Below are 24,293 nucleotides of genomic sequence, written 5' to 3'. Positions count from 1 at the left end.
CCCCCACCAATAAGGATGCAGGACAGAGGCTGAAGCTGGGGCAAGCAGGGAGGACTAAACTGACCACTGGGACCTTACTTACCCCTATCTTTCTGTCCTTTCACTCCCTCCCTACCTGTGACCCCCAGGCCTGCTGATTTTGTGTTTGACTAAAGGGCAGGAATTGCTGAACCAGTTGGGTGAGTCCAGTGAGTCAGAGGCGATTCAGGTGGGCAGGAGGGCAGTTGGGCAGAGGCAGAGCCAGTGGCCCTGGGACAATGGCTCTGACTGTGTGTGTGCGGCGACTAACAGGGCTGCCAGGCACCCATGACCGACAAGTGAGGCTCAGCTTTCGAGGTGAGATCTGCAGGGATGCTCTGAGAAATTTTAGAAATGGGGAGTTCTGCCCCCCCAGGTCCCCCACTTCATCTCTGGGCATCTCTACAGTTTGTCTCCTTTGTCCTTGAGCCCGATGTTTCCATCTCTCTGCCTCCCTCCCTCCATATCTTCTATGGCTCTTTAAGGGTGAGTCCAGGGGGTTTGGACTCTGGGCCAAGAGGGGATGGAGAGATGATTTGTGTGTGCATAGGGGGAGGAGATGATAAATGACTAGATTCAATTCTGAGTAGGTTTTACCCAGAAAACGAGGAGAATTCACCATGGTCGAGAGGCAGATATTGGTGAGGTGAGTGGGGTTGGGTTCTGGATTGGGAGAAGCTGATCTGTACCCCATCTGAGTCCATCCTGGAGCTGGGAGGCTTATTCCTGAACTTGGGGAGGTGGTACAGTCTCAGGAGGTGGGGTTGTCTAACGCTCAAGAGGTTAGACTCAGTATGGGACAAGTCAGGATCAAGACTAGGGAGATTAGTTCTTGACTGATAGTTAGCCCCAGATCAGCCCTAATCGGGGAGGACTGGTTCCTGGTTTAGGAGATCAGCCATGGAGTTAGCTCTCAATTTGTTGGCTCCTACTTCAGGTTGGGGAATAGGCTATGGATTGGGGGTCAGTGTCAGCTTAGCATTGGGTGTCACAAGCTTCTTCCTATTCCCAGCTCTTCTGTTGGCCACACTATGGGGCTCCTCTGGCTGGGGAGTGTCTGTCTGTTCAGGTGGTCAATTGCAGCCGTGTGTTCAGCCCCAGGTGAGTAGGCCTGGGGAACCAAGGATGCAAATGGGGTAGAGGGGGCCTTGGGGCCATTCTCTTGGGTCATTCTTTTGTTTCGTGCTGCACCCCCAGATCTCTGGGGATACTTGTGATCTCCCTGCAGCAGCTACAGACTGCCGGGCATTTGGTGCTGCAGGAGGCCTTAGTGGAAAAGAATCTGCGCGTGTCTCCAGTGAGTTCCGCCAGCCCCCCAGCCTGCCACCCTCAAGCCTGAGGGTCCCTCTAGAAGTGGGTTCCATTTCTCAGAGGGGAAAACTCAGAGCCAGACAGGAGTGGTAACACGGCCCCTGAGTCAGGGTGTCTTGGATTACAGCTCCTGGGGCCAAGAATCAGGTCCAGCTCTGAGGGCCAGGGGTGTGGCAAGGGGAGAAGATAAGAAGTTCTGGCCCCATGACCCTGTACCAGGTACAGTTCTTGTCGGAGACAAAAATGAGCCTGGGTGGATTTTCCTGGTGTTTCATGGGGAGTCAGCGTAGCCTCATAGAAATGAACTTGGGTTCAAACCTCAAGTCCTCCACTTCCCATCTGAGACCTTGGCCAAGTTATTCAGCTTCTCTAGCCCATTTCCTCACTTACCTTATGTGGAGTCCTACAAAATGCCGAGCTTTTCACTCAGCCTGCCATCATTTGTTACGCTCTGATTACAAGCAAGTGCAGTTCTAAGCAATGAGGATTGAATGGTGAGCAAAACCAGATAAGGACTTGCGCTCTTAGAACTCCATATCTACAGAGAGAGGCAAACATTAAACAAATATTCATGGGACTTCTCTGATAGTCCCATGGCTAAGATTCCATGCTCCCAAGGCAGGGAGGGAGCTGTTTGATCCCTAGTCAGGGAACAAGATGCTACAAGCCATAATGAAAAGTTCGGATGCTGCAACTAAAGATCCTGTGAGCTGCAATGAAGACCTGGCACAGTAAAAAAGAAAAAAACAGTTAAAAAAGAATATTCACAAAAACAAATGTAAAAATGCCTATGAAGGACATTACAAAATAGCTGGCAGAGGGCTGGGAGAATGTATAACGGAGAGATGTGACCTATATAGGGTTCAGAAAAGGTTCCCTGAGGAAGTAGTGTTTGAGCTTAGAATTGAAAGATATGATAGGAGTTAAATAAGTGGGAGGAGAGACTGTTCCAGGTGGAAGAACCAGCATATTCAAAAGCCCAGCACCCTGAGATAGCATAACTGGGGTGCAGGGCAAAGCAGAGCCCCAAAGAGATGCAGCTGGAAAGTTTGGCAGGGCCCAGACCATGCAGAACTGTGAAGGCCACATTAGTGCATTTCCAAGAGCAATGAGAGAATTTTGGAGTTGTGTTGGGCCCCTTCAAGAGGTTACTTGCACTTGGTAAGTTCTTAATAGCTTATGAGTAGTCACTATTATTGGGGCTTCCCTGATGACTCAGATGCTAAAGAATTTGCCTGCAGTGTGGGAGACCTGGGTTCTGTCCCTGGGTCAGGAAGACGCCAGGGGAAGGGAATGACTACCCACTCTAGTACTCTTGCCTGGGAAATCCCATGGACAGAGGAGTGCGGCAAGCTACAGTTCCGTGAGTCCATGGGGTCGCAAAGAGTCAGACACAGCTGAGTAACTAACAATTTCATGCTTTCAGCCACTACTATTAATGATCAGAGAGGAACCAAAGTCACCACAGATGGGGCCAGGAGGGTCTCTGTTTATAGGTGGAGTAAAAGGCACTGTCTTTGGGGTTTTCCTAGCCTCAGGGTAGTTTGGGTGGCCTGAGGCCACTGTGGATTTGGTTTTAGGTCCAGGTGGAACTTGACCTGAAATATCAGCCTCCAGAGGGTGCAGCTGGAGTCTGGACACAAGAGAATTTTGGAGCACCCATTCGGGACAGGTAAACCTCCCACCCATCTAAGCAAGGCCCAGGCAGGCCTCAGTAAAGGAGAATGGTAACCAGTTCCCCTGTGGATCTGCTGGATGTGATTACTCTTGGATCCATACTGCCCAGTTTGTAACTTTGTAGTCACACCTGGCCCTCTCCTGTCATTTCTCCTTCTCCCAGCTCAGAGCTGATCATCCCCAATGTGGGCTTCCAGGAGCTAGAGTAAGTATGTGGGGATGACCTGGGTTACAGGGTCAGCCTTGGGATTGGGACCCAGTGATGTGAGGTCAGTTCCTGGGTCTGGAATCAGTACTGGACCAATTCCGGGGTGAGAAATCAGTCCTAGAATAAGGGGTCAATTCTGGAATTAGAGGGCTCTCAGGTTCAGAGTCAGGGATGGGTCCTAGAGTCAGGGACGTCAGAGATGGGTGCCCAGAGATGGGTGAGAGGTCCCAGACATGTTCCTGGAGGGCCTTTCCTGTCAGGCCTGGGGAGGCCCAGCTGGAGCGGCAGGCAGTGGCACTGGGCCGCAGGCTAGCTCGAGGAGCAGGTCAGCAGGACAATGAGGACAACGAGCTGGAGCTGGAGTTGAAGCTGGACGATGAGCCTGATGTGGAGCTTTCTGGCGTTGTGTTCAGCCCGCTCAAAAGGTAACTTGTAGCCTTGCACACCTACTCCCCTAGCCTACCGGTGTGTCTGTCAGCCTCACCTGCTCTTACCTGCAGGCCCATGCCTGTCCACCCTCACAAACACAGAGTTCCAAGCGTATGGGTGGGGAGTGGATATCCTGAGGTCAAGGGTCATTCACTCTTTGGCGTAGACACTGCCGCATTCACACACGCAGTTACACTGATTCACACATGGCTTCTGGAACCCATGAAGGTGATGCCAGCTTGATGAGGGCAAGAAATTTAATCTCTTTTGTTCTCTGCAGCGTTCCAGTGCCTAGAAAAGTGTTGGTGCATAGCAGGTGCTCCATCAGTCTTTGTTGAATGAATGAATGGTTTTAGGGCTCAGAAATGAGTCGAATTCTGAGTGTTGAGTTGAGATGGAGGCCAGACAAGACTGGAAGGACTTAAAAACCAAAAATTTAGGGGGAGAAATCTCAGCACCAGCACCAAGCAAGAGTGTGTGTACAGAGGGGGAGGAAGTGAAGTGAGAGCTGACCGTAACCCCCTCTCTGCAGCCGAGCTCGGGGCCTGGCCTGCGGCGATCCTTTCCAGGTGTCCAGGGCCCAGGACTTCCAGGTACCGCTCTCCCTCCAGGCCCAAACCCTTGAGGAGTACCATCAGCTCTCCACACACGTTCTTCCCTCTAACCATGGCAGGTTGGCTCTTTTCCTCCTTCTTCCTTACCCGTCAGGTGGGGGTCACGGTGCTGGAGGCCCAGAAGCTGGTGGGAGTCAACAATAACCCTTATGTGGCCGTGCGCGTTGGAGAGCAACGCCGAGTGACCGCCACGCAGCGCGGCACCAATTGCCCCTTCTACAACGAGGTGGGCGCAACCAGGGAAGGAGGAGCCTGAGAGAGTGGGCGGGACCCAGGAGAAGAACTATGCGTGGAGGGGGCGTGGCCTGGGGGGGAAATGAGCCTATTGGCTGGCCCGGGGCCAAGCGCTCGGTGCTGGAAAAGGTGCAAAGGGGTATGGTCACCGAATTGGGGTGGAGTGGGGAAGGGGGGAAAGAGGGCGTTCTCTTTACAAGGGCTAGGGGCCAGAGGGTGTGAACCCTTCACGTATAACCTGCTGTCACTTCTCTTGCTTCTCCACTTCAACCCAGTACTTCTTGTTTGAATTTCACGAGACCCGGCTTCACCTCCAGAACTTGCTGCTGGAAATCACGGTGAGAGGGTTAGGGGTGAGAGGTTGCCATCAGAGAAGGACAGATGCTGAAGATCCAGACTAACGCCACCTTTCCCCAGGCTTTCCATTCGCAGACGCTTCCCTTTATGGCCACTCGGATTGGCACCTTCAGGATGGACCTGGGCATGATCTTCGACCAGCCAGGTACTGAACCACCACCCCACCCCACCCTCCCTGCCGTCATTGAGACTCCTCTGCGTGGACAGGGGAAGCGGACCCGCTGGGCACCGAGCCCAGTGTACTAATTTGTAAGTAGCAGTCTCTTCCGACGGCTGACTGGCAGGCACGTACTCCTGCTCCTCCCTACTGAGCCGGACTTGAACCCCGGCCATTGTCCAACATTCTAATCCCAGCCTCCACGACCACCCTGCACATCCCGCCGGGCCGCCTGACCCGTGGGCCCACTCCTCTGTCCCCAGATGGCCACTTCTATCAGAAATGGGCCCCACTGCATGACCCCCGGGACACCCGTGCCGGGACCAAAGGCTTCGTCAAGGTCACTTTGTCCTTGAGGGCGCGCGGGGATCTGCCCCCTCCACTGCCACCACCGGACCCAGGCCACAGTTAGAACGTCGAGAAGTGAGCCGGGGTCGGGGGCGGGGATGGGGAAGAGTAGGACCGGGCGAGGCTTCCGGGATGCGGAGAAGGAGAGGGGCCGAGCCTCGGGCTTCTGGGCCCCTCAGCGCCCGTCTCCCCTAGGAACCTGTTGCTGCCGCGTCGGGTGCCAGCGGAGAGGCCGTGGGCGTGGCTGAGAGTGCGTGTGTGCCGCGCGGAGGGGCTTCCGGCGCTGCGCCCCGGGCTGCTGGGCAGCCTGGCCCACGCCCTGCTGGACCAGCGCGTTCCCGTGGACCCCTACGTGTGGGTGTCTTTCCTGGGGCAGCAGGTAAGTCCCTCCCATCCCCACTCGGCGGAGGCCCAGGCCCGGATCCGCACTGACCGCTCTCCACCTGTCTTCGCCCGGCGCTCAAGGGCGAGACGTCGGTGCGCAGTGAGACCATGGCGCTCGAGTGGAACGAGCAGCTGAGCTTCTTGGAGCTCTTTCCGCCGCTAACGCGCGGCCTTCGTCTGCAGCTAAGGGACGATGCGCCCCTCGTAGATGCGGCCCTCGCCACGCATGTGCTGGACCTGACACAGATCTCGCATTCCGGCCGCGCGGGTAAGTGCATCCTGCCAACGCTTGCTGCGCTTCCTTCCGGGCCCTGTCTGCCCAGGGCCCCGCCCCCGACGGCAAACCCCATCCTCCTGACCCAGCTCAGTTTAGAAAGTCGGGTCTATGCCAAGTAACTACTTCGCTCCAAGCCGACCCCTCCCTTCACAGTCCCACTTGTCGCCTGCAGACTACAGACCCTACCCTTGGTTTGGTTCTGTTGACAAGAATCTTAATTACAGCTGAATATCCAGTAATCACTGCAGCCCAGTTCTTCTCACAGATTTACCTGCAGGAAAACAAGCCCTGACCACATTAACGGTTGACTCCCGACCCTTACCAGGTCACCTGTAGCTCCACCCCAATTCTGACTCCACCTCCCGGTCTCTGGCTCCGCCCCCAGGGCGGCTTTCCTGTCGAACTGCTCTCAGGGCACTTCCCCGGTGGTCCAGTGGTTGGGAATCCTCCTGCCAATGCAGGGGACACGGGTTCAATCCCTGGTCTGGGAAGATTCCACATACCGTGGGCCAACTAAGCCGGTGCACCACAACTACTGAAGCCCACGCCCTAGATACTGTGCTCCCAACAAGAGAAGCCACACTAATGAGAAGCCCGAGCACTGCAATTAGAGAAAGGCTGTAGGCAGTAACAAAGATCCAGTTCAGCCAAAAGCAAACAACTAAATAATAGTTGTTTTTAAAAAATAGTTCTCCCAGGTCTTGGTCCTTAGCTCTCGGTCCCTAGCTGTTCGAAGGCTTTCCTTCCAGAGGTCCAATCTGACACCCCTCTTCCTCAGTATAGACTGAGCTAGTACCCACCTGCTCCACGCTTCCCTCCAAAACACTGTTTTTGCCCCTTCACCTCCCCACAGCGGGGTTTAACCCCACCTTCGGCCCAGCCTGGGTACCTCTCTATGGCTCACCCCCCAGTACGGGTCTTCGGGATGATTTTCAGAATCTCAGTGAAGGTGTTGGCCAAGGCATTTGTTTCCGAGGCCAACTGCTGGTGGCCATGTCCATGAAAGTGTTGGAAGGGAGAACTGAACCCGAGCCTTCCCAGGCCCCACAGGGGTCCAGGTTGTCTCGGCTCACAGGAAAGAAGAAGAAAGCCAGGCGTGGCCAGATTCCTACAGGGATACAGCAGCACTGGGATGCCAGCTCCAGTGTTGATGCGCCTGAGATTCCTGGTGCCATGGAGGTGGAAGTGGAGGAATTGCTGCTGCTGCCAGAGGTGGGGCTGAAGTTTAGTGAGGGGTCGGGGTACACACTCTCAGCTCTGGAGTGTGTACCCGGCTCCCAGGCTTTAAACACCAGGGCAGGGGGGTGTCTCAACTTGGTGACCTGGGTGAAGACTGCAGTGTGTGTACACATGTGCTCCTATGTATATTACACACATGGAAAGAGGAGGGTGACAACTCAGAGACGAACCAGAGAGAACTAAGTCCCAGGTCCAATGAACTGGGACAACAAGGGGCGGAGGGAGGCAGGACACCAGCAGCAAATCTTCTAGGCCTTCGTTGCATGTCCTTCTGTGGGCACTGTGACCAAGCCTAGTCCAGGCTGCAAACTGGGAGGGTGGGGGCTGACTCCATCCTGACCCGCCTTTCCCAGAATGCCCTGGCTCCTGTGAAGATTTCCTGCTCTTCGCTGTGCTCTTCGAGGCCACCATGATCGACCCGGCCGTGGCTGCCCAGCCCATCAGCTTTGAGATCTCCATCGGTGTGAGACCTAACCAAAGCCCTAAGGGCAGTGGGTTTGAGGGTGGTCACTCTCGTTCCAGACTTAGGCCACAGTTGACCTTCAGTAAGGGGTGGGCTCTGACTTAACTATTGAGGCAGAGGTTGGGGGAGGGAACCCTCAGGCTGGTACCCACTGACACTTGTGGCTCCTGGCAGGTGACGCAGGTTACAGAAAGGAGAAGTTGAGCCAAGGGTCCAGGGCAGGGGAGGAAGCAGAGGACACAGAAGGGGAGGAACAGCTCCTGCTGGAGTCAGACATGGGAGTGGGGCCAGTGGAGGAGGAGGAGCTGGGTACCCCAGCTCAGCGGCCTGAGCTCATGGATGGCAGTGGGTGAGTGCTCCTGGTGGCTGGAAGGAAGGCGTTGGGGGATTCCCAGCGGCCTAGGACTGCCCCTCGCAGACTCTGCTCCTCTGCATTCTGCCCAGGCCTTACTTCTGCTTGCCCCTACATCACCGCAAGCCCTGTGTCAGTGTGTGGAGCCGCTGGGAGAATCACTTGTGGCGTCTGCAGAGCAGTAACTGTGTGCGGAGAGTGGCCGAGAGGCTGGTGAGAGCAAGGCGGGTGCTCACAGGGCAAGGCCGGGATAGAGGGGCATTCTGGACACCCTGACTTATGAAGCGGGGCTAATGGGTAAAGCACCAGGGTTACCCAACATCTCATCAGGTGCAAGCTTCCGGGAGAGCTGAGAAGGCCAGAAATTGTGGGAGGGCTGGAATTCAGAACTGTTGGACCCAGGAAGAACAAGAGTAGAGCTCCTGGGGGCCTGGACTCACAGCCGTGGAGCCAGCCGAGGGCTTGAGAAACTGAACCCAGAATTAGTTGGCGTCAAAGAAGGGTGGGGCCAAGAGGAGCAGTCGTGAGTGGGCGGGGCCTTGGGATGAGGGCGTGGTCTAAAGGAGGTGGAGTCTGACCCTTTCCCTTTGGCACAGGACCAGGGGTTGCAGGAGGTTGAGACACTGCAGCGCCGGCCAGGACCTGGGGCCTTCACACGGCTGAAGCAGGCACTGAAAGAGCTGGTGGCGGGCAGCAGGCGAGCGGAGAGCCTCCCCTTCCTTGCTGCAGACTCTGAGGTAAGGGAAACCCATGATAGCTGTCTGGACCCAAGGGCCCTGGATGCTGCAGTCTGATCAGCACTTTACAGGAGAGGGAGGAGATGATTGTGGAGGGAACTTGATGGAAATTATTGGATGTTAGGCCACTCCCCTTCAATAAACTCTTTCCCTTTCTCCTCTAATCTCCACACACCTTCCAGTTCCTCAGATGAGGAGCCACTGATGATTTTTTTAAATTTTTTTCCATTTATTTTTATTAGTTGGAGGCTAATTGCTTTACAATATTGTAATGGTTTTTGTCATACATTGACATGAATCAGTCATGGATTTACATGTATTCCCCATCCGGATCCCCCCCCCCCCCCCCCCCCGCCCCCCCCCCCCAACATCCCTCTGGATCTTCCCAGTGCACCAGCCCCAAGCACTTATCTCATGCATCCAACCTGGGCTGGTGATCTGTTTCACCCTTGATAATATGCATGTTTCGATGCTGTTCTCTCAAAACATCCCACCCTCGCCTTCTCCCACAGAGTCCAAAAGTCTGTTCTGTACATCTGTGTCTCTTTTTCTGTTTTGCGTTTAGGGTTATCATTACCATCTTTCTAAATTCCATATGTATGTGTTAGTATACTGTATTGGTCTTTATCTTTCTGGCTCACTTCACTCTGTATAATGGGCTCCAGTTTCATCCATCTCATTAGAACTGATTCAAATGAATTCTTTTTAATGGCTGAGTAATATTCCATGGTGTATATGTACCACAGCTTCCTTATCCATTTGTCTGCTGATGGGCATCTAGGTTGCTTCCATGTCCTGGCTATTATAAGCAGTGCTGTGATGAACATTGGGGTGCACATGTCTCTTTCAGATCTGGTTTCCTAAAAATATGGAACGCTTCACGAATTTGCGTGTCATCCTTGCACAGGGGGCATGCTAATCTTCTCTGTATCATTCCAATTTTAGTATATGTGCTGCCAAAGCGAGCACGCCACTGATGATTTTGAAAAGAAAAGGGATGATATGCTCTAACTTATCCTTAAAAAGAATCAGTGGGGGAGGGATGATATGAGAGAAAGCAGAGGGCCTTGTAATAACTGAGGTGATGGTTGAATTGAATCTAGGATGAATAGAGTGATAGGACTGGATTCAAGGGCAGTATGGGTTTGTGAAAGTGACATCTCAAGACTCACTAATGAATTGTCTTAGGGGACTTGGAAAATGTGCAGAGAAAAGTTATGAATGACTCCTACGATTTTGACTTGAATAACTATGTAGATGGTGCTATTTACTGAGCTGTGGAAAATGAGAGGAGGAGAAGTTCTGGTGGGAGGGGAGAGAATGTCAAAAGTTCATTTTTGGACTTGTTAACTCTGACTTCTGTTTTTAAAATATTAATTTAATTTATTTATTTGGCTGCTCTGGATCTTAGTTGCATGTGGGATGTTTAGTTGAGGAATGTGAATTCTTTAGCTGTGGCATGTGGGATCTAGTTCCCTGACCAGGGATCAAACTCTGGTCCCCTGCATTGTCCCTGCATTCCAGGGACCTGGCAAGCTCCAGCATTTAGAGGGAGGGAAGAAGAGGAGAACTCGGCTAAAGACTTGTTTGTTGGTGGTTACTTTTCTTTCTTTATCTCAGTCAACCTTTCAGTTCAGTGAAACACTGAGGTGAACACAGTTGACCCCACCCTCCTTCTTGAAAGACTCTCTTGTTGACTTCAATGTCCCTGGTTTTCCTTGGGCTTCCCTGGCCATTCTTTCTCTTCTCTTTTGCTGGTTCCCTATCTTCTTGACCTCTGAATGTTACAAATTTCGTGTACTGTGTCCCTGGGTTTCACTGTAAGGCTCTCTTCTCTGTCTATGTTCTCTGTGTCTCCAAAAGAGCAACCATATTTAATCCAATTTAATTCCTTGCTTGATTTTTTACATGATGCAATGAAACTATTTCCATTTTCACTTCACTGATTTTTTCTTTGAAAGTTTTAATTTCTTAGTCGTGTGTGATTCTTTGTGACACCATGGAACTGTAGCATGCCAGGTTCCTCTGTCCATGGAATTCTCCAGGCCAAAATACTGGAGTGGGTTACCGTTTCCTCCGGCATTGCAGGAGGGTTCTTTACCATCTGAGCCACAAGAAAAGTCCTAGTTATTTTATTACTAAAATTATTCTTTGGCAGGGAAATTTCAATGAAAGATTTACTCATGTAATATTTCACTTTTTATAGCTTTATCCAGTGTGGTTTTGTGTGTGTGTGTGTGTGTGTGTGTGTATGCCACTGTTATTTCTACCAGATCTAATTTTCCTGAATCCAGTTTTGTGGATCTAAATCTTGTCAAGAAGATATTTTTCTCTTGTCAATTTTTAATCAATAGCAATGTTAATAAGTGAAGTTTTAAAAATTATACAGTTTGGTTCAGTTTAGTCACTCAGTCGTGTCCAACTCTCTGCGACCCCATGTACCGCAACACACCAGGCCTCCCTGTCCATCACCAACTCCCGGAGTCCACCCAAACCCATGTCCATTGAGTCGGTGATGCCATCCAACCATCTCATCCTCTGTCATCCCCTTCTCCTCCTGCCTTCAATCTTTCCCAACATCAGGGTCTTTTCAAATGAGTCAGCTCTTCGCATCAGGTGGCCAAAGTATTGGAGTTTCAGCTTCAGCATCAGTCCTTCCAATGAATATTCAGGACTGATTTCCTTTAGGATGGACTGGTTGGATCTCCTTGCAGTCCAAGAGACTCTCAAGAGTCTTCTCCAACACCACAGTTCAAAAGCATCAATTCTTCGGTGCTCAGCTTTCTTTATAGTCCAACTCTCACATCCATACATGACTACTGGAAAAACGATAGCCTTGCCTAGATGGACCTTTGTTGACAAAATAATGTTTCTGCTTTTTAATATGCTATCTAGGTTGGTCATAACTTTCCTTCCAAAGAGTAAGCGTCTTTTAATTTCATGGCTGCAATCACCATGTGCAGTGATTTTGGAGCCCCCAAAAATAAAGTCAGCTACTGTTTCCACTGTTTCCCCATCTATTTGCCGTGAAGTGATGGGACCAGATGCCATGACCTTAGTTTTCTGAATGTTGAGCTTTAAGCCAACTTTTTCACTCTCCTGTTTCAGTTTCATCAAGAGGCTCTTTAGTTCTTCTTCACTTTCTGCCATAAGGGTGGTGTCATCTGCATATCTGAGGTTTTTGATATTTCTCCCAGCAATCTTGATTCCAGCTTGTGCTTCCTCCAGCCCAGCGTTTCTCATAATGTACTCTGCATATAAGTTAAATAAGCAGGGTGACACTATACAGCCTTGATGTACTCCTTTTCCTATTGGAACCAGTCTGTTGTTCCATGTCCAGTTCTAAGTGTTGCTTCCTGACCTGCATATAGGTTTCTCAAGAAGCAAGTGCAGTTTTGACCCTTGTCAGTCAGATTGTGTCTGCCAGTAGAAATCTTGGAGTAAAGAGCATTATAAGTTAAAAAGATAAGCTCTGGGAGCACAATTAGGTGAAAAATCCTTGGAGTCACTTATTTTATATATATATAATATGTATATATACTTAAATTTCCACAATAAAAAGTTAAGAAATCATTGAGGGGGAGTCAAAAAGGGACCCAAATTCCATGGATTAAAATCATTTTACTTAACCCAACAAGTATTTCTTGAGCATCTATTAGGTGCCAGGCCCTGAGGATACAGTGGTAATCAAAATGAAGTCCCTGCCATGGCTTATATTCTATTTAGAGAGATAGAAAAAGCAGAGATGAAGATGGAGAAAGTGGGAGGGGTTGTTGAGATGGGATGACCAGGGAAGGTCTGTGAAGAGGTATTTGAGCAAAAGCCTTAACAAAGAAGGGGAGAATGAGCTATGGGAAGGTCTAGGGCCAAACATTCCAGCATAGGGAGCAGCTAATAAGAGGCCTTGAGGACGGTAATAGGCTTGGGGTATTCAAGGAGGAGCAAAAAGGCCAGTGTGACTGTAGGGTTGAGCTTGAGGGGAGAGCAATATTTGGTGAAGACAGGGAACTAAAGAGAAATAGAGCATGTAGGGCCTTTTATGCCATTAAAAATATTTTTATTTATTTATTTTGCTTCACCAGGTCTTAGTAGGCCTGCAGGATTTTCTATCTTCATTTTGGCTTATGGGGTCTTTAGTTGTGGCATGGGAACTCTTAGCTGCAGCAGGTGGGATCGAGTTCTCTGACCAGGGATTGAACCTGGGGCCATCTGCATCGGGAATGCCAAGTCTTAGTCACTGGACCACCAGGGAAATCTCCCCATTAAGACCATTTTAAGTATTTTGTTTTTAACTCTGAGATGAGAAACTTCTGGGGAGGAGTGAAATGGTCTGAAAAACATTAAAAAGCTCATTTGGGATGCTGTATTGAGAATATTCTGTAGGCCAGAGGGTAAGAGTGGAAGAAGTGAGAACCGCTAGGTGGCTATTGCAGTAATCTTGGTGAGAAGTGATGGTGGCTTGGACCAGGGTGGGCCTGGAAAAGGAGGAAAGTGGTCAGATTCTGAATGTATTTTGAAAGTAGAGCCTAAGTGATATGCTAAGTTATATGACATGTCCATTGGGTTGCAGAGCCAGACACAACAGTGACTGGACAACAACAACAATAAGTGATATGCTGATGGGTTGATGTGGAATGTGAGTGAGAGAAAGAGCAGCGACGGAGACTTGGAAGGTTTGAAGTGAAGCAGGGTTTGCTTTTATTTATTTTTTTTTTTCAGGGTTTGCTTTTAGACGGATAGGGTGGGGCAGTCATTGGAATTCATGCACCTGGTTTGGGCATGCATTGTTGGAACTATCTTTAGTCCATGTTGGAACTGTCAAGTACAGCCCATGTGAACCTTTAATATGCACTTGAATCCTCCGAGTATAAACATGCAGATTTCTGACAGAGAAGGTCAGGATGGGGCTGAGATTCTGTGTTTCTAACTAAGTCACACCAATGCTGTTGGGCCTCGGCTACACTGAGTAGCCAGGGGAGTAAATAGTTAATTTATAGTACATTCTAGGACTCCAAAGTGATGCTGGCCTTGATGAGTTGGGAAATGGTCCAAATACAGAAGCCATCCTTAACTGAGGAAGGATGCCTGTTAGTTTTTCATTTTTAAAAAATTAATTTATTTTAATTGGAGGATAATTAGTTTACAACATTGTGGTGGTTTTTGCCATACATCGACATGAATCAGCCACGGGTGCACACGTGTCCCTCCATCCTGAACACCCCCCACCTCCCTCCCCCCCATCCCTCTGGGTTGCCCCAGGGCTGTTATTTTTCTTTTTTAAAGATTATTTTATTTTCTGGCTGTGGTGGATCTTCAGTGCTCTGCACTTTTCTCTCTAGTTGCGGTGTGCAGGCTTCTCATTGTTGTGGCTTCTCTTGCTGCAGAGCCCAGGTTCTGGGGGCTTCAGTAGTTGTAGCTCGTGGGCTCTAGAGCACTGGTTCAGTAGTAGTTGTGGTGCGTGGGCTTAACTGTTCCATGGCACGTGGGATCTTTCTGGACCAGGGATGGAACCCACGTCCCTTACATTACAAGGCAGATTCTTAACCACTGAACCACCAGGGAAGCCCCAAGGCTGCCTGTTTGCGAACAAGACTGAGACGAGCTGTGAGGGAGGCTGGTGTGGGAGACCTGCTCTGAGGAAGGTGACCCCTAACGGACAGTGTTCCCGGCTGCCACGCCTGCCCCTGCTCATGCAGACAGTTTGGCCACGGTGCTGAGCGCAGGACAACGACCCGGCCCAACGCCCTGGATCAATGCCGAGGGAAACTGCTGGTGTATAGCCTGGTACGGTCTAGGGAAGGGGGTCAGGGGAACCCAGCAGAGACCTGCCACTCATGTTCTCTTCCTGACTTTTCAGAACCTGTTGGCAAAGCAAAGATTGTGGCTCTTACGGGGCCTGAGTCAGAGAAACGTGCCAGAGAAAGTGGCGCTGGCCAAGAAGCTCCTGGTGAAATTGCGCTTCCTGGCCCAGGAGGTAATGCCTTACCCATCCATTCCCCGACCCTGAATACCTTTTCTCCTAAGCTTACCAGGGGCCTTTGGGTAGGACTGACCTAACATTAGTCCTGTGGATCCATGCCTGGCCATAGGATCCATTGCTCTGAATAGAGGACCCAGTTCCATTTGGAGCAGCCAAGGGTGATGTATATTTTAGGACCCAGCAGGGATGCAGGGAACAGCCAGGATCTCTTTGGAAGAAGATTTCAGGGTACATTCCTTGGCATGACTTCCCTGGTCTGAAGCTCTGAACACAACACATGGGAAGGGTAAAGGATATTCACATTTTTAGAAAGTTTTCTTTGCTAAGTATCTGCATGTACTATCCCATGTAATTCAACAACCTTGGGAAGATGTACCTCATTTGACAAGTGCAGACACTAAGGCTTAAAAAAGCAAAGTGATGGATCCACTGTGTCATGGCTGGTTAAGTAGCAGAGTTAGACTTCAAAGCCATTTCTGCTCCACTCTGAAGCTCAGTCATTCCAAAAAGTTTTGACCACCGGAACCAATAGGTCCTCAGGGTCAAAGAGTGAGTAGTTGGATATTGGTCTCAGATTTTTTTTCAAAAAATCATATTTATGTATTTATTTATGGCTGGGCTGGATCTTCGTTCCTGCATATCAGCTTTCTCTAGTTGCAGTGCATGGGTTTCTTATTGCAGTGTCTTCTCTTGTTGTGGAGCATGGCCTCTAGAGTGTGGGCTCAGAAGTTATGGCACATGGGCTTAGTTGCTCCTCGGCATGTGGGATCTTCCCAACCTAGGGATCGAACCAGCATCTCCTGCATTAGCAGGCAGATGCTTAACCACTGGACCACCAGGGAAGTCCTTGGTCTCAGATCTTGAAGGGCATGTTGGAGTTTGGCAAGTATGAAAGAATAAAGAGCATGTGCAAAGACACAACTGGAAAGCAGAGTAGCGGAAGGAGAGGTGGGGATCACTGCAGAGAAATCAGGTTGGGAGGAGGGAAAACTAAGGAAATCAGGCTAACACATGCTCCAACATGGTGAACCTTGAAGACCTTATGATAAATGAAAAAAGCCAATCACAAAGGGGCAAATACATATGATTCCACTGATATGAGGTACCTAGTGCAGTCAAATTCATAGAGAGATGGTAGGATAGATATTGTCAGGGCTGGGAGGGGAAAATGGGAAGTTAGTGTTTAATGGCTACAGAGTGTCAGTCCTACCAATGAAGAAAGTTGAAGAAGCTTCTGGAGGTGGGCAACAGTGATAGTTTCACGACAATGTGAATGTCCTACCTAACTGTACACTTAGCAGTGGCTGAGATGGGAAATTTTACATTATGTGTGAGTGAAAGTGTGGAAGTCTTAGTTGCTCAGTCGTGTCTGACTCTTTGCAACCCAATGGACTGTAGCTCACCAGGTTCCCCTGTCCATAGAATTCTCCAGGCAAGAATACTGGAGTGGGTTGCCATTCCCTCCTCCAGGGGATCTTCCCAACCCAGAGATGGAACCTGGTTCTCCTGCATTGAAGGAAGATTCTTTATCACCTGAGCCACCAGGGAACCCCATGTTTTGTGTATTTTAACATAATTAAAAAAAAATAGACCAGAAAAATAAGTCAGACCTGTAGGGATAGGGCATCCAGGGGAGAGATGTCCAGGACATAGGGGGCCAGGTGGACCTGGGGTTTGGAGGGAGGTCAGGGCTGGAGATGGACTTCTGGCCTGTCCATCCAGTGGAAGCTGTGGGAGCAGGTGGTCTCAACTCCAAGTTCACCACTGTAACCTAGTTCTCTGCCTGCAGCCCCAGTCGCCCCTCCCGGGTGTGCTGGTCTGGATGTTAAGTGGGCGGTGCCGTGTGGCCTGGGCCCGGATTCCTGCCCAGGATGTGCTGTTCTCTGTGGTAGAGGAGGAATGGGGCCGGGACTGTGGGAAGATCCAGAGCCTGCTGCTCACAGTGAGGGGTCCTGGGGGCTGAGGGTGCTGGGGATTGGAGTGGGATGAGGCTCTTAGGGTGGCCCAGGCATTGGGGTGGAGCCACACGGTGCACAGTAGGAGTCCCCAAACTCTTTAATTTTTATTTATAATTGTTGGCCTCACCACATTGCCTTTGGGATCTTAGTTCCCTGACCAGGGATCGAACTCTTGTCCTTGGCAGTGAAAGTGCAGAGTCCTAACCATTGAACTGCCAGGGAATTCCCTTAAAACTCTTTATTTTACTTTTTAAACTTTTTTTAATTAAAATTTTTAGTCAAAAATTTTAATTAAAAATTTTAAATTAAAAATTAAAGTGTTTCAATTAGAAATTTATTATTCTTAAAAAAAAAGGATATCACATGTTGTGCCACGTGGCCAAAAAAATTTAGAAAAGGATACCAAACTCTTAATTATCTAAAATGCCAAAAGGAAATTGTGCCTTTACCCAGGTGAGCTTTGATGTGAGATAAACAGCAAATCTTGTCATCTCTGAGCATGGGCTTCCTTCTTCTGGCCCAACAGATGGGCCAGGTTATGAAAATAGGACTAATTAGTTCCTGAGAAGTCCAGCTGATTTGGGGGCAGAATATTTCTAAATGAGGTGTCCTTGGGACAGACATCGGCAGGGGTCCCTGGTGGTGAGTTGTGATCTCTGGGTAAGGGACAGGGAATCGCATGTGTTGTGGATGAGGAGACAGAGGGCTGAGTGTGGGGTAGCGGAGTGCAGAACTCAGAGCATGGTTTGGGGTCTGGGGTTTGGGGCATAGGAGGTGGCAGTATTGGGGCAGCGGGGACAGGGAATGGAAGTTAAGGATAATGGAGTCTCAGGGGGAGGGCATGAAGAGGCTCAGGTACAGGGAGTACTCTTTGTTTTTTTGTTTGGTTTTTATTTTGGCCATACTGCCAGGCAGGTAAGATCTTAGTTTCCTGACCAGGGATCGAACCCGTGTCCCCTGCATTTAAAGTGCAGAGTCTTGACCCTGGACCACCAGGGAGGTCCCCAGGGAGTGCTGTTTGGATTAGGGATCTGATGAATACAGAGAGCGGACTGGTCTTGCAGGGGTAGTAAGAGGTGGGGCCCTAACATGGCTCCTCCCACAACAGGCACCGGGGGCAGCCCCTGGTGAGGTCTGTGCCAAGCTGGAGCTCTTCCTGTGGCTGGGGCTGGGCAAACAAGACACGGCCTGTACTGCAGAGCTCCCCGTGGACCTGCTGCCTGAGTCCTCAGCTGGGCTGCCCCAAAGCCTGTACCGGGACAGTGAGTGCAGGCCGTGAGGCGGGCGGGCTGGCTCTCCATCTGCCCCAGGTGTGGGGCTAGATGCTCAGCTGGGGATTCGGAGGGGTCTGAGGTCAGGGACTCCAGTGGTCCCCGAGCTCACACGGCCCCTTCTTTCCCTCCACCCTAGACTTCAGCTACTTCCAGCTCCGGGCCCACTTGTACCAGACCCAAGGGGTGCTGGCAGCAGATGACAGTGGGCTCTCGGACCCCTTTGCTCGAGTCCTCATCTCTACGCAGTGCCAGACCATGCGGGTGAGGGCTGGACTGGGAGGTGGGTGGTGGAGGGGCACTGGGAGACAAGGTGGGTGGGAACTGAGCTTCTTCCAAGGCTCCCAGTCTCTCTTCTGCCCTCAATTTTCAGGACGGGATGTTGGATCAGATCGCCCTGATTTAGGGGGTGGTGTAGAGCCAGAGGGTCTTAGGGGTGACGGGTTCTCCTGACACTAGCCGCTGTTACCTCCCTCCCTGCACGGCCCTCAAGGTCCTGGAGCAGAAGCTGAGCCCCCTGTGGGACGAACTCTTGGTGTTTGATCAGCCAATCGTGGACGGGAGGAGGGAACACCTGCAGTATGAGCCCCCACCAGTGATTGTCAATGTCTTTGACCACAGTAAGTTCGTGAGTGTGACCTGGGCCCCACCTGGGTTCCCACCCCCAAGGACCCTCCTCTCTCCATCTCAATGCGCCTTCTCTGGGTTCCTGAGCCTCTTCTACTTTTGTCTTCACTGCTCTGCTCCCCTCAGGTCCCCGATGTGTTCCTGGGCAGGGCGCTGCCCGCCCCGAGGGTGAAGTTGATGGAGGACCCTTACCAACGTCCCGAACTGCAGTTCTTCCCCCTGAGGAAGGGGCCCCAGGCAGCGGGGGAGCTCATCGCCACCTTTGAACTCATTGAACTGGACTACAGTAGGGGGCTTGAGGTCAGAGTGCTGGAGTCTAGTTGGGACACCCCGTGGACCGCTCCTGCAATTCCTCTAGGTCCTCTCACTCCGGGAATGTGGGCATGTCCCAGGGTTGCTCCTCCAACTTCCTTACCCCCAGAGAATGCGGGCTGCAGGTCTGTCCTGGGCCACCTCACTGGACCTCCTGACTCCAGGGAACACTCCAAGTAGACCTTCCCTCGGTTCACCTTGCCAGGCCTCCAACCCCAGAGAACCCAGGCTATGGGTTGATCCCGTTGCCTCAGACACCCATCTTCTCCCTGTACATGGCTGTTCGAGACAACCCCCTCCTGCCAATCTAGCCTTGCCAGGTTCCTCTGGATTTCTATCTCACCAGCAGTCCTCCATGTCTTTACCCTGAGCCCAGACTTCTCCTCCTCCTGCCTGATTCCTCTTTGAGCCCTGACCTCATCTCCCTGCAGCCCTCAGTGCCCAGTGATGTGAAGCCCCAGGACCTGACCCTCCCGGCTGAGCCCCTCTCTGGACGCCTGTCCTGCCGCCCCACGTGCACCCGGGAGTGGGGAGTTCCCTGTTGAGGTAGTGAACTCGCATCCTCCGCCTTCCCCGCATCTGGGTGTCCTTCAGTCAGGTCCAGGCCCCTGAATCTCCCACTTCCCAACTCCAGGTACTGTTCCTGGGTCTCAGGGGCCTTGGCCGCGTGCATCTGCTCGAGGTGGAGCAGCCCCAGGTGGTGCCGGAGGTGGCGGGGCGACGAGTGGAGTCCGAGGTCCTGGCCAGTTACTGTGAGAATCCCAATTTCACCGAGCTCGTCAAGCATCTGACGGTGGTGAGAACATGGGCTGGGGCCAAGAAGTGCTGGGCTGAGAAATGGAATAGGCCAGTGAGATGGTGACTTCCTGGCTGGGTATATTAGACCAACCCGGGGGTCTTGAGGCTTCCTATAAAGGGTGTATGTGCTGTGTGTACTCAGTTGGTCAGTTGTGTCTGACTCTTTTGTGACCCTGCGGGCTGTAGCCTGCCAGGCTCCTCTGTCTATGGAATTTTTCAGGCAAGAATACTGAGAGTGGGTTGTCATTTCCTCCTCCAGGGGATCGTCCTAACCCAGGGGTTGAATCCACATCTTCTGTGTCTCCTGCCTTGCTGGTGGATTCTTTACCACTGAGCCACCAGGGAAGCCCCTCTAGAAAGGGCAAGTTAGTGAAGATTTTAGGCTCTGTGGGCTATACAGTCTCAGTTGCAATTACTCAACTCTGCTATTATACACAGTCTTAAGACAACAAGGAAATGAATGAGTATGACTGTTTCAAGAAAACTTTACTTACAAAAAGTGGCAACAGGCTAGACTTGGTTTACAGGCAATAATTAGCCGATCCCTGGATTAATCCATGAACTGGTGATGCTCTGCTGGCTCTATTGATTGAGTGGATTAGCCAAAAGTCATGAAATGTGAGTCTGAAGGAAACTGAGACGCCAGGGGTTAGAAAGATAAATACATTCTTTGCTTAAATTGTAATTACCATACTGTAGTGTGGACTTGGAGTCAAATTCTGGCAGTGTCCCTTAAGTGCTTGTCAAATCACTTGTCTGATTTGAGCTTTGATTTGTCTGCTTGTTTGTTTGAAAAAGGGACAGAGTGTGTTATGAGGAGCCAATGAAATAAAGGCTTTTTAATATTTATTTATTTATTTTTGGCGGCACTGGGTCTTTGCTGCTGTAAGCAGGCTTTTCTCTTGTTGCAGCAAGCAGTGGCTACTCTCTAGTTGTGGTGCCTGGGCTTCTCATTGCAGTGACTTTTCTCATTGCAGAGCTCTAGGGCACTTGGGCTTCAGTAGTTGCCACACACGGGCTTAGATGCCCCACGGCATGTGGAATCTTCCCGGATCAGGGATCGAATATGTATTCCCTGCATTAACAGGGGGATTCTTTTTTTTTTTTTTTTTTTTAACAGGGGGATTCTTAACCACTGGGTCACCAGAGAAGTCCTTAATGTTATTACTGATATAGTTGGATTTACCTTTGCCACTTTGCTGTTTGTTTTCTATACATTTCATTTATTTTTTTTCCTCCTTTACTGTCTTCTTTTGTATTAAATAGATATTTGTTAGTACACTACTTTAATTCCTTAGTTGATATTTACTTAGTAGTTGCTCTAGGGATTACAGTATGCATACTGATTTTTCACCGTCTGTTTCGGATTAATACTGATTTAGTTTCAATAAAACAGAAATACTTTGCTCTATTATAACTCCATTTCTCTCTCTTTTGTGCTGTGATTGTCACATATATGTAAAATAAAACCAACAATACAGTATTATAATCTGTTCTTCCTCCCCACTCAGGATCCACTGATAGAATAGAATTTCTGGGTTAAAGGGTATATATAATTTTATGGTTCTCAATCTATATTAGCAAACTGAGTGTTTCTCCTTTACATAATAATAACAACAACCTCACCCTTCTGATAGTACTTTGTAGGCTCCAAATTACTTTTGTATCTGTTCTGTCATGTGATACAATAACCTTTCCAATCCAGGACTGTGTCCCCTTTTAGCTGGGGAGTGGGTTGGGAAGGCAGTGAGTGACTCACCAGAGAGGACTCAGTGAGGCTGTGGACTTCGAACGCACATTCAGCTGCCTTGTTCTCTCACCTGTCTCTGCTGCGGCCTTTCCCTCCTCTCTGAGTCTGCAGAGATCCAGGTCCTCTCTCCCACCCCCAGGACTTGCCGGAGCAGCCTTACCTGCAGCCCCCTCTCAGTGTCCTGGTGATCAAGCGCCGGGCCTTTGGCCGCACGGTGTTTGTGGGGTCCCATGTTGTCCCCCACATGCTGAGATTCACTCTCCGGGGTCAAGAGGATGCCCCTGAGGAGCAAGAAGAGGAGGAGGCAGGGGATCTGGTCCCCAAGGAACCTCAAGGTAAAGGGCTCTCCCCTTAGGGGCCACCAGACAGAAGTCTTCATCTAATTCCTGGCTGAGATGGCTCCCAGAGATCTTCCAGTGGGACATGGAGTCTGATTTCTCCTTGCCTGTCCTTCTCCTGGTGTCATTTGTCCCCTCTCAGGACAGAGGTCCCTGGACCCCTTCAGGGCCAACATGGGGACACTCAGACAGTTCCTGAAGGTGATGGAGAAGGGGGATGGAGAAGGGGCTGGCAGGGCTTGGGGTGGTGCTGGGCTAGGGGCGCTGAGTTCTCACTCCCCCAGGCTCCTCTGAAGAAGCTGCCTCTGTGAGGCCTCCTGAATCAAGGCCCAGGGCTGGAGGAGGACATCCCAGAGCCTGAAGAGCTTGATTGGTGGTCCAAGTACTATGCATCACTTCAGGAGCTCCAGGGCCAGGTGGGAGCAGGGGAAGGTGCTGGGGGTGGGAGTGGGGGAGCTGAAGGCAGAGGAGGGTGAATGGTAAGAAGGATCTTATCAAACATGGAGCTCTACAGATTTTCAAAACTCTCTGTTACAGCCATCTTTGCTCATCTTTACCACAGTTTGAGAAGTTGGGGGTTATTAACTCCATTATCTAGAGCTGTGTTGTCCAACAGAAATATCATGTGAGCCACATATGCAATTTTAACTTTTGTAGCAGCCACATTTTTTTAAAAAGTGAGAGGAACCAGTTGATTTTTAATGATATGTTTTATTAACCTAGTATACCTACAATAGCATTTCAAGAAGTAACTATCAAAAATCAATTAATAATGAAATAATTTACAGTCTTATTTTATACTAGTCTTTGACATCCAGTGTGTAGTTTACACTTGGAGCATAGCTCAGTTTGGGCCAGCCACGTTTCAAGTGCTCAACAGTTCCACATGTAACTGATGGTTACATATCAGGACTACATGATAAACTAAGGCTTTGAAAACACAAGTAGGCTTACCCAGTTGGAACTTGAACTGAAGTTTCCCACCTCCCTATCCTGGGAAAGGGGTAGATGAAGGAGGGGAAGGGAAGGAAAGGGAAGTGTCTCTGACCTGCCCATTGATTTCAGGCCAACTTTGATGAGGATGAAATGGATGACCCTGGGGATTCAGGTAAGAGATGGGCTTTCTTGCTTTTCCTCTTTCCATCTCCCTCCCTTTCCCAACACCATGCTTCTTTCCTTCTCTCCTTTTAAGATTTATTTATTTATTTTGGGCTGTGCTGGGTCTTTTTGCTGTGTGCAAGGCTTTCTCTAGTTGCAGCCAGTGGGAGCTCCTCTTTCTTGTGGCGCACATGGGCTGCTCATCCTGTGCCCCCTCTTGTTGTGGAGCACGGGCTCTAGGCACATGGGCTTCAGTAGCTGCAGTGTGCGGACTCAGTAGTTGTGATGCATGGGCTTAGCTGCTCCACGGCATGTGGGATCTTCCTGGACCAGGGATCAAATCTGTGTCCCCTGCATTGGCAGGTGATTTTTAACCACTAGATCACCAGTGAAGCCCCACACCAGTTTCTAATGGGGCCTTTCTGCTATTCCCAGACGGGGTTCACCCCATTTCTGTGGATGGGGAAGCCCACGACCAGAGTGAGCCTGAAGTTAAAGGCTCTGTGTCCCAGAAAAAAGCACTCGCCACTCTGAAGGTAACTGGGTGTTGGGAATTATGCTCTGATTCTGAAACATCGGGCTGTCACTGAGGCCCTTGCCTTTCAGATTTACAACACCACCCTGGAGGAAGAGTTTGACCACTTTGAAGACTGGCTGAATGTGTTCCCCTGTACCGTGGGCAGGGGGGTCAGGGTGGAGATGGAGAGGATGAAGGGTCTGGAAAGCTTGTGGGCAAGTTCAAGGTATGTTAGGGGGAGGAGTGGGGGACCAGGGAGCACAGACAGGGATGCAGGAGGAAGTCTCTCTTAGCAGTGTTTTTTCTGCCCCCCACTCCCATCCCACCCAGGGCTCCTTTCCTCATTTACCCAGAATCAGAGGCAGTGTCCTTCTCTGAGCCCCAGATCTCCTGGGGGATCCCACAGAACCAGCCCATCAAGTTCCTGGTTAGAGTATATGTTGTAAAGGTGAGCATCCATTGACCCTGAACACCTCTAAGTCCAACAAAGGTAATGTACACAAAACCTACAGACAGAAGGGATCGGAGTCCAGCTTTTTCATTTTGGAAATCTTAGGCACAACATTAAGAGACTCCCCAAGGTTACACGACTTGCTCATGGCAGAACCTGAATTTACTGCTTAGATCTTCTGACTCCTTATTCATAGTTCTAGTCTCATATTAAAAGAATGAGGAGAGTAATTCCAGGAAGAGCACAACCCATAAAGCTTCGTGATGGCCTCCCACCAAAGCCTTTGTACAGGTCTTCCCATTGCTGCAGGGTATTTTTTTATTTTTTAAAAAATCAATCATGTAATGAATTAACTATTTTTGGCTGCCCTGGGTCTTCATTGATATGC

At 50.3% G+C, this 24,293-nt stretch overlaps 1 protein-coding gene and 1 non-coding gene across 2 annotated transcripts in view; one reads left to right on the top strand and one right to left on the bottom strand.

Annotated features, from left to right (window-relative positions):
- Nucleotides 1-257: 257 nt before the first annotated feature.
- LOC122448927 (fer-1-like protein 4) overlaps nt 258-24,293 on the top strand; it is a 40,931-nt gene continuing 16,895 nt past the window's right edge. Inside the window, 37 exon segments of the mRNA XM_043480584.1 lie at nt 258-336; nt 609-664; nt 1,031-1,119; nt 1,216-1,315; nt 2,910-3,001; nt 3,170-3,211; nt 3,475-3,639; nt 4,176-4,236; nt 4,352-4,483; nt 4,767-4,829; nt 4,909-4,993; nt 5,269-5,428; nt 5,549-5,732; nt 5,819-6,005; nt 6,868-7,226; nt 7,607-7,616; nt 7,619-7,714; nt 7,891-8,065; nt 8,161-8,281; nt 8,665-8,765; nt 14,502-14,589; nt 14,663-14,779; nt 16,575-16,727; nt 17,852-18,005; nt 18,154-18,278; nt 18,508-18,642; nt 18,768-18,941; nt 19,385-19,452; nt 19,548-19,749; nt 21,641-21,836; nt 21,982-22,040; nt 22,124-22,255; nt 22,905-22,947; nt 23,373-23,473; nt 23,544-23,604; nt 23,607-23,697; nt 23,785-23,902. Of these exon segments, the coding sequence (XP_043336519.1) occupies nt 258-336; nt 609-664; nt 1,031-1,119; nt 1,216-1,315; nt 2,910-3,001; nt 3,170-3,211; nt 3,475-3,639; nt 4,176-4,236; nt 4,352-4,483; nt 4,767-4,829; nt 4,909-4,993; nt 5,269-5,428; nt 5,549-5,732; nt 5,819-6,005; nt 6,868-7,226; nt 7,607-7,616; nt 7,619-7,714; nt 7,891-8,065; nt 8,161-8,281; nt 8,665-8,765; nt 14,502-14,589; nt 14,663-14,779; nt 16,575-16,727; nt 17,852-18,005; nt 18,154-18,278; nt 18,508-18,642; nt 18,768-18,941; nt 19,385-19,452; nt 19,548-19,749; nt 21,641-21,836; nt 21,982-22,040; nt 22,124-22,255; nt 22,905-22,947; nt 23,373-23,473; nt 23,544-23,604; nt 23,607-23,697; nt 23,785-23,902 (4,374 nt within the window).
- Nucleotides 9,668-9,774, bottom strand: LOC122449118. The gene has a single exon (XR_006271920.1). It is a non-coding gene; the product is annotated as a U6 spliceosomal RNA (small nuclear RNA).

This window comes from Cervus canadensis, chromosome 10, assembly GCF_019320065.1.
Source record: "Cervus canadensis isolate Bull #8, Minnesota chromosome 10, ASM1932006v1, whole genome shotgun sequence".
NCBI classification, from domain to species: domain Eukaryota; kingdom Metazoa; phylum Chordata; class Mammalia; order Artiodactyla; family Cervidae; genus Cervus; species Cervus canadensis.
Note: the sequence above shows the minus strand (reverse complement) of the source record. Positions and strands in the feature narration are given on the sequence as shown.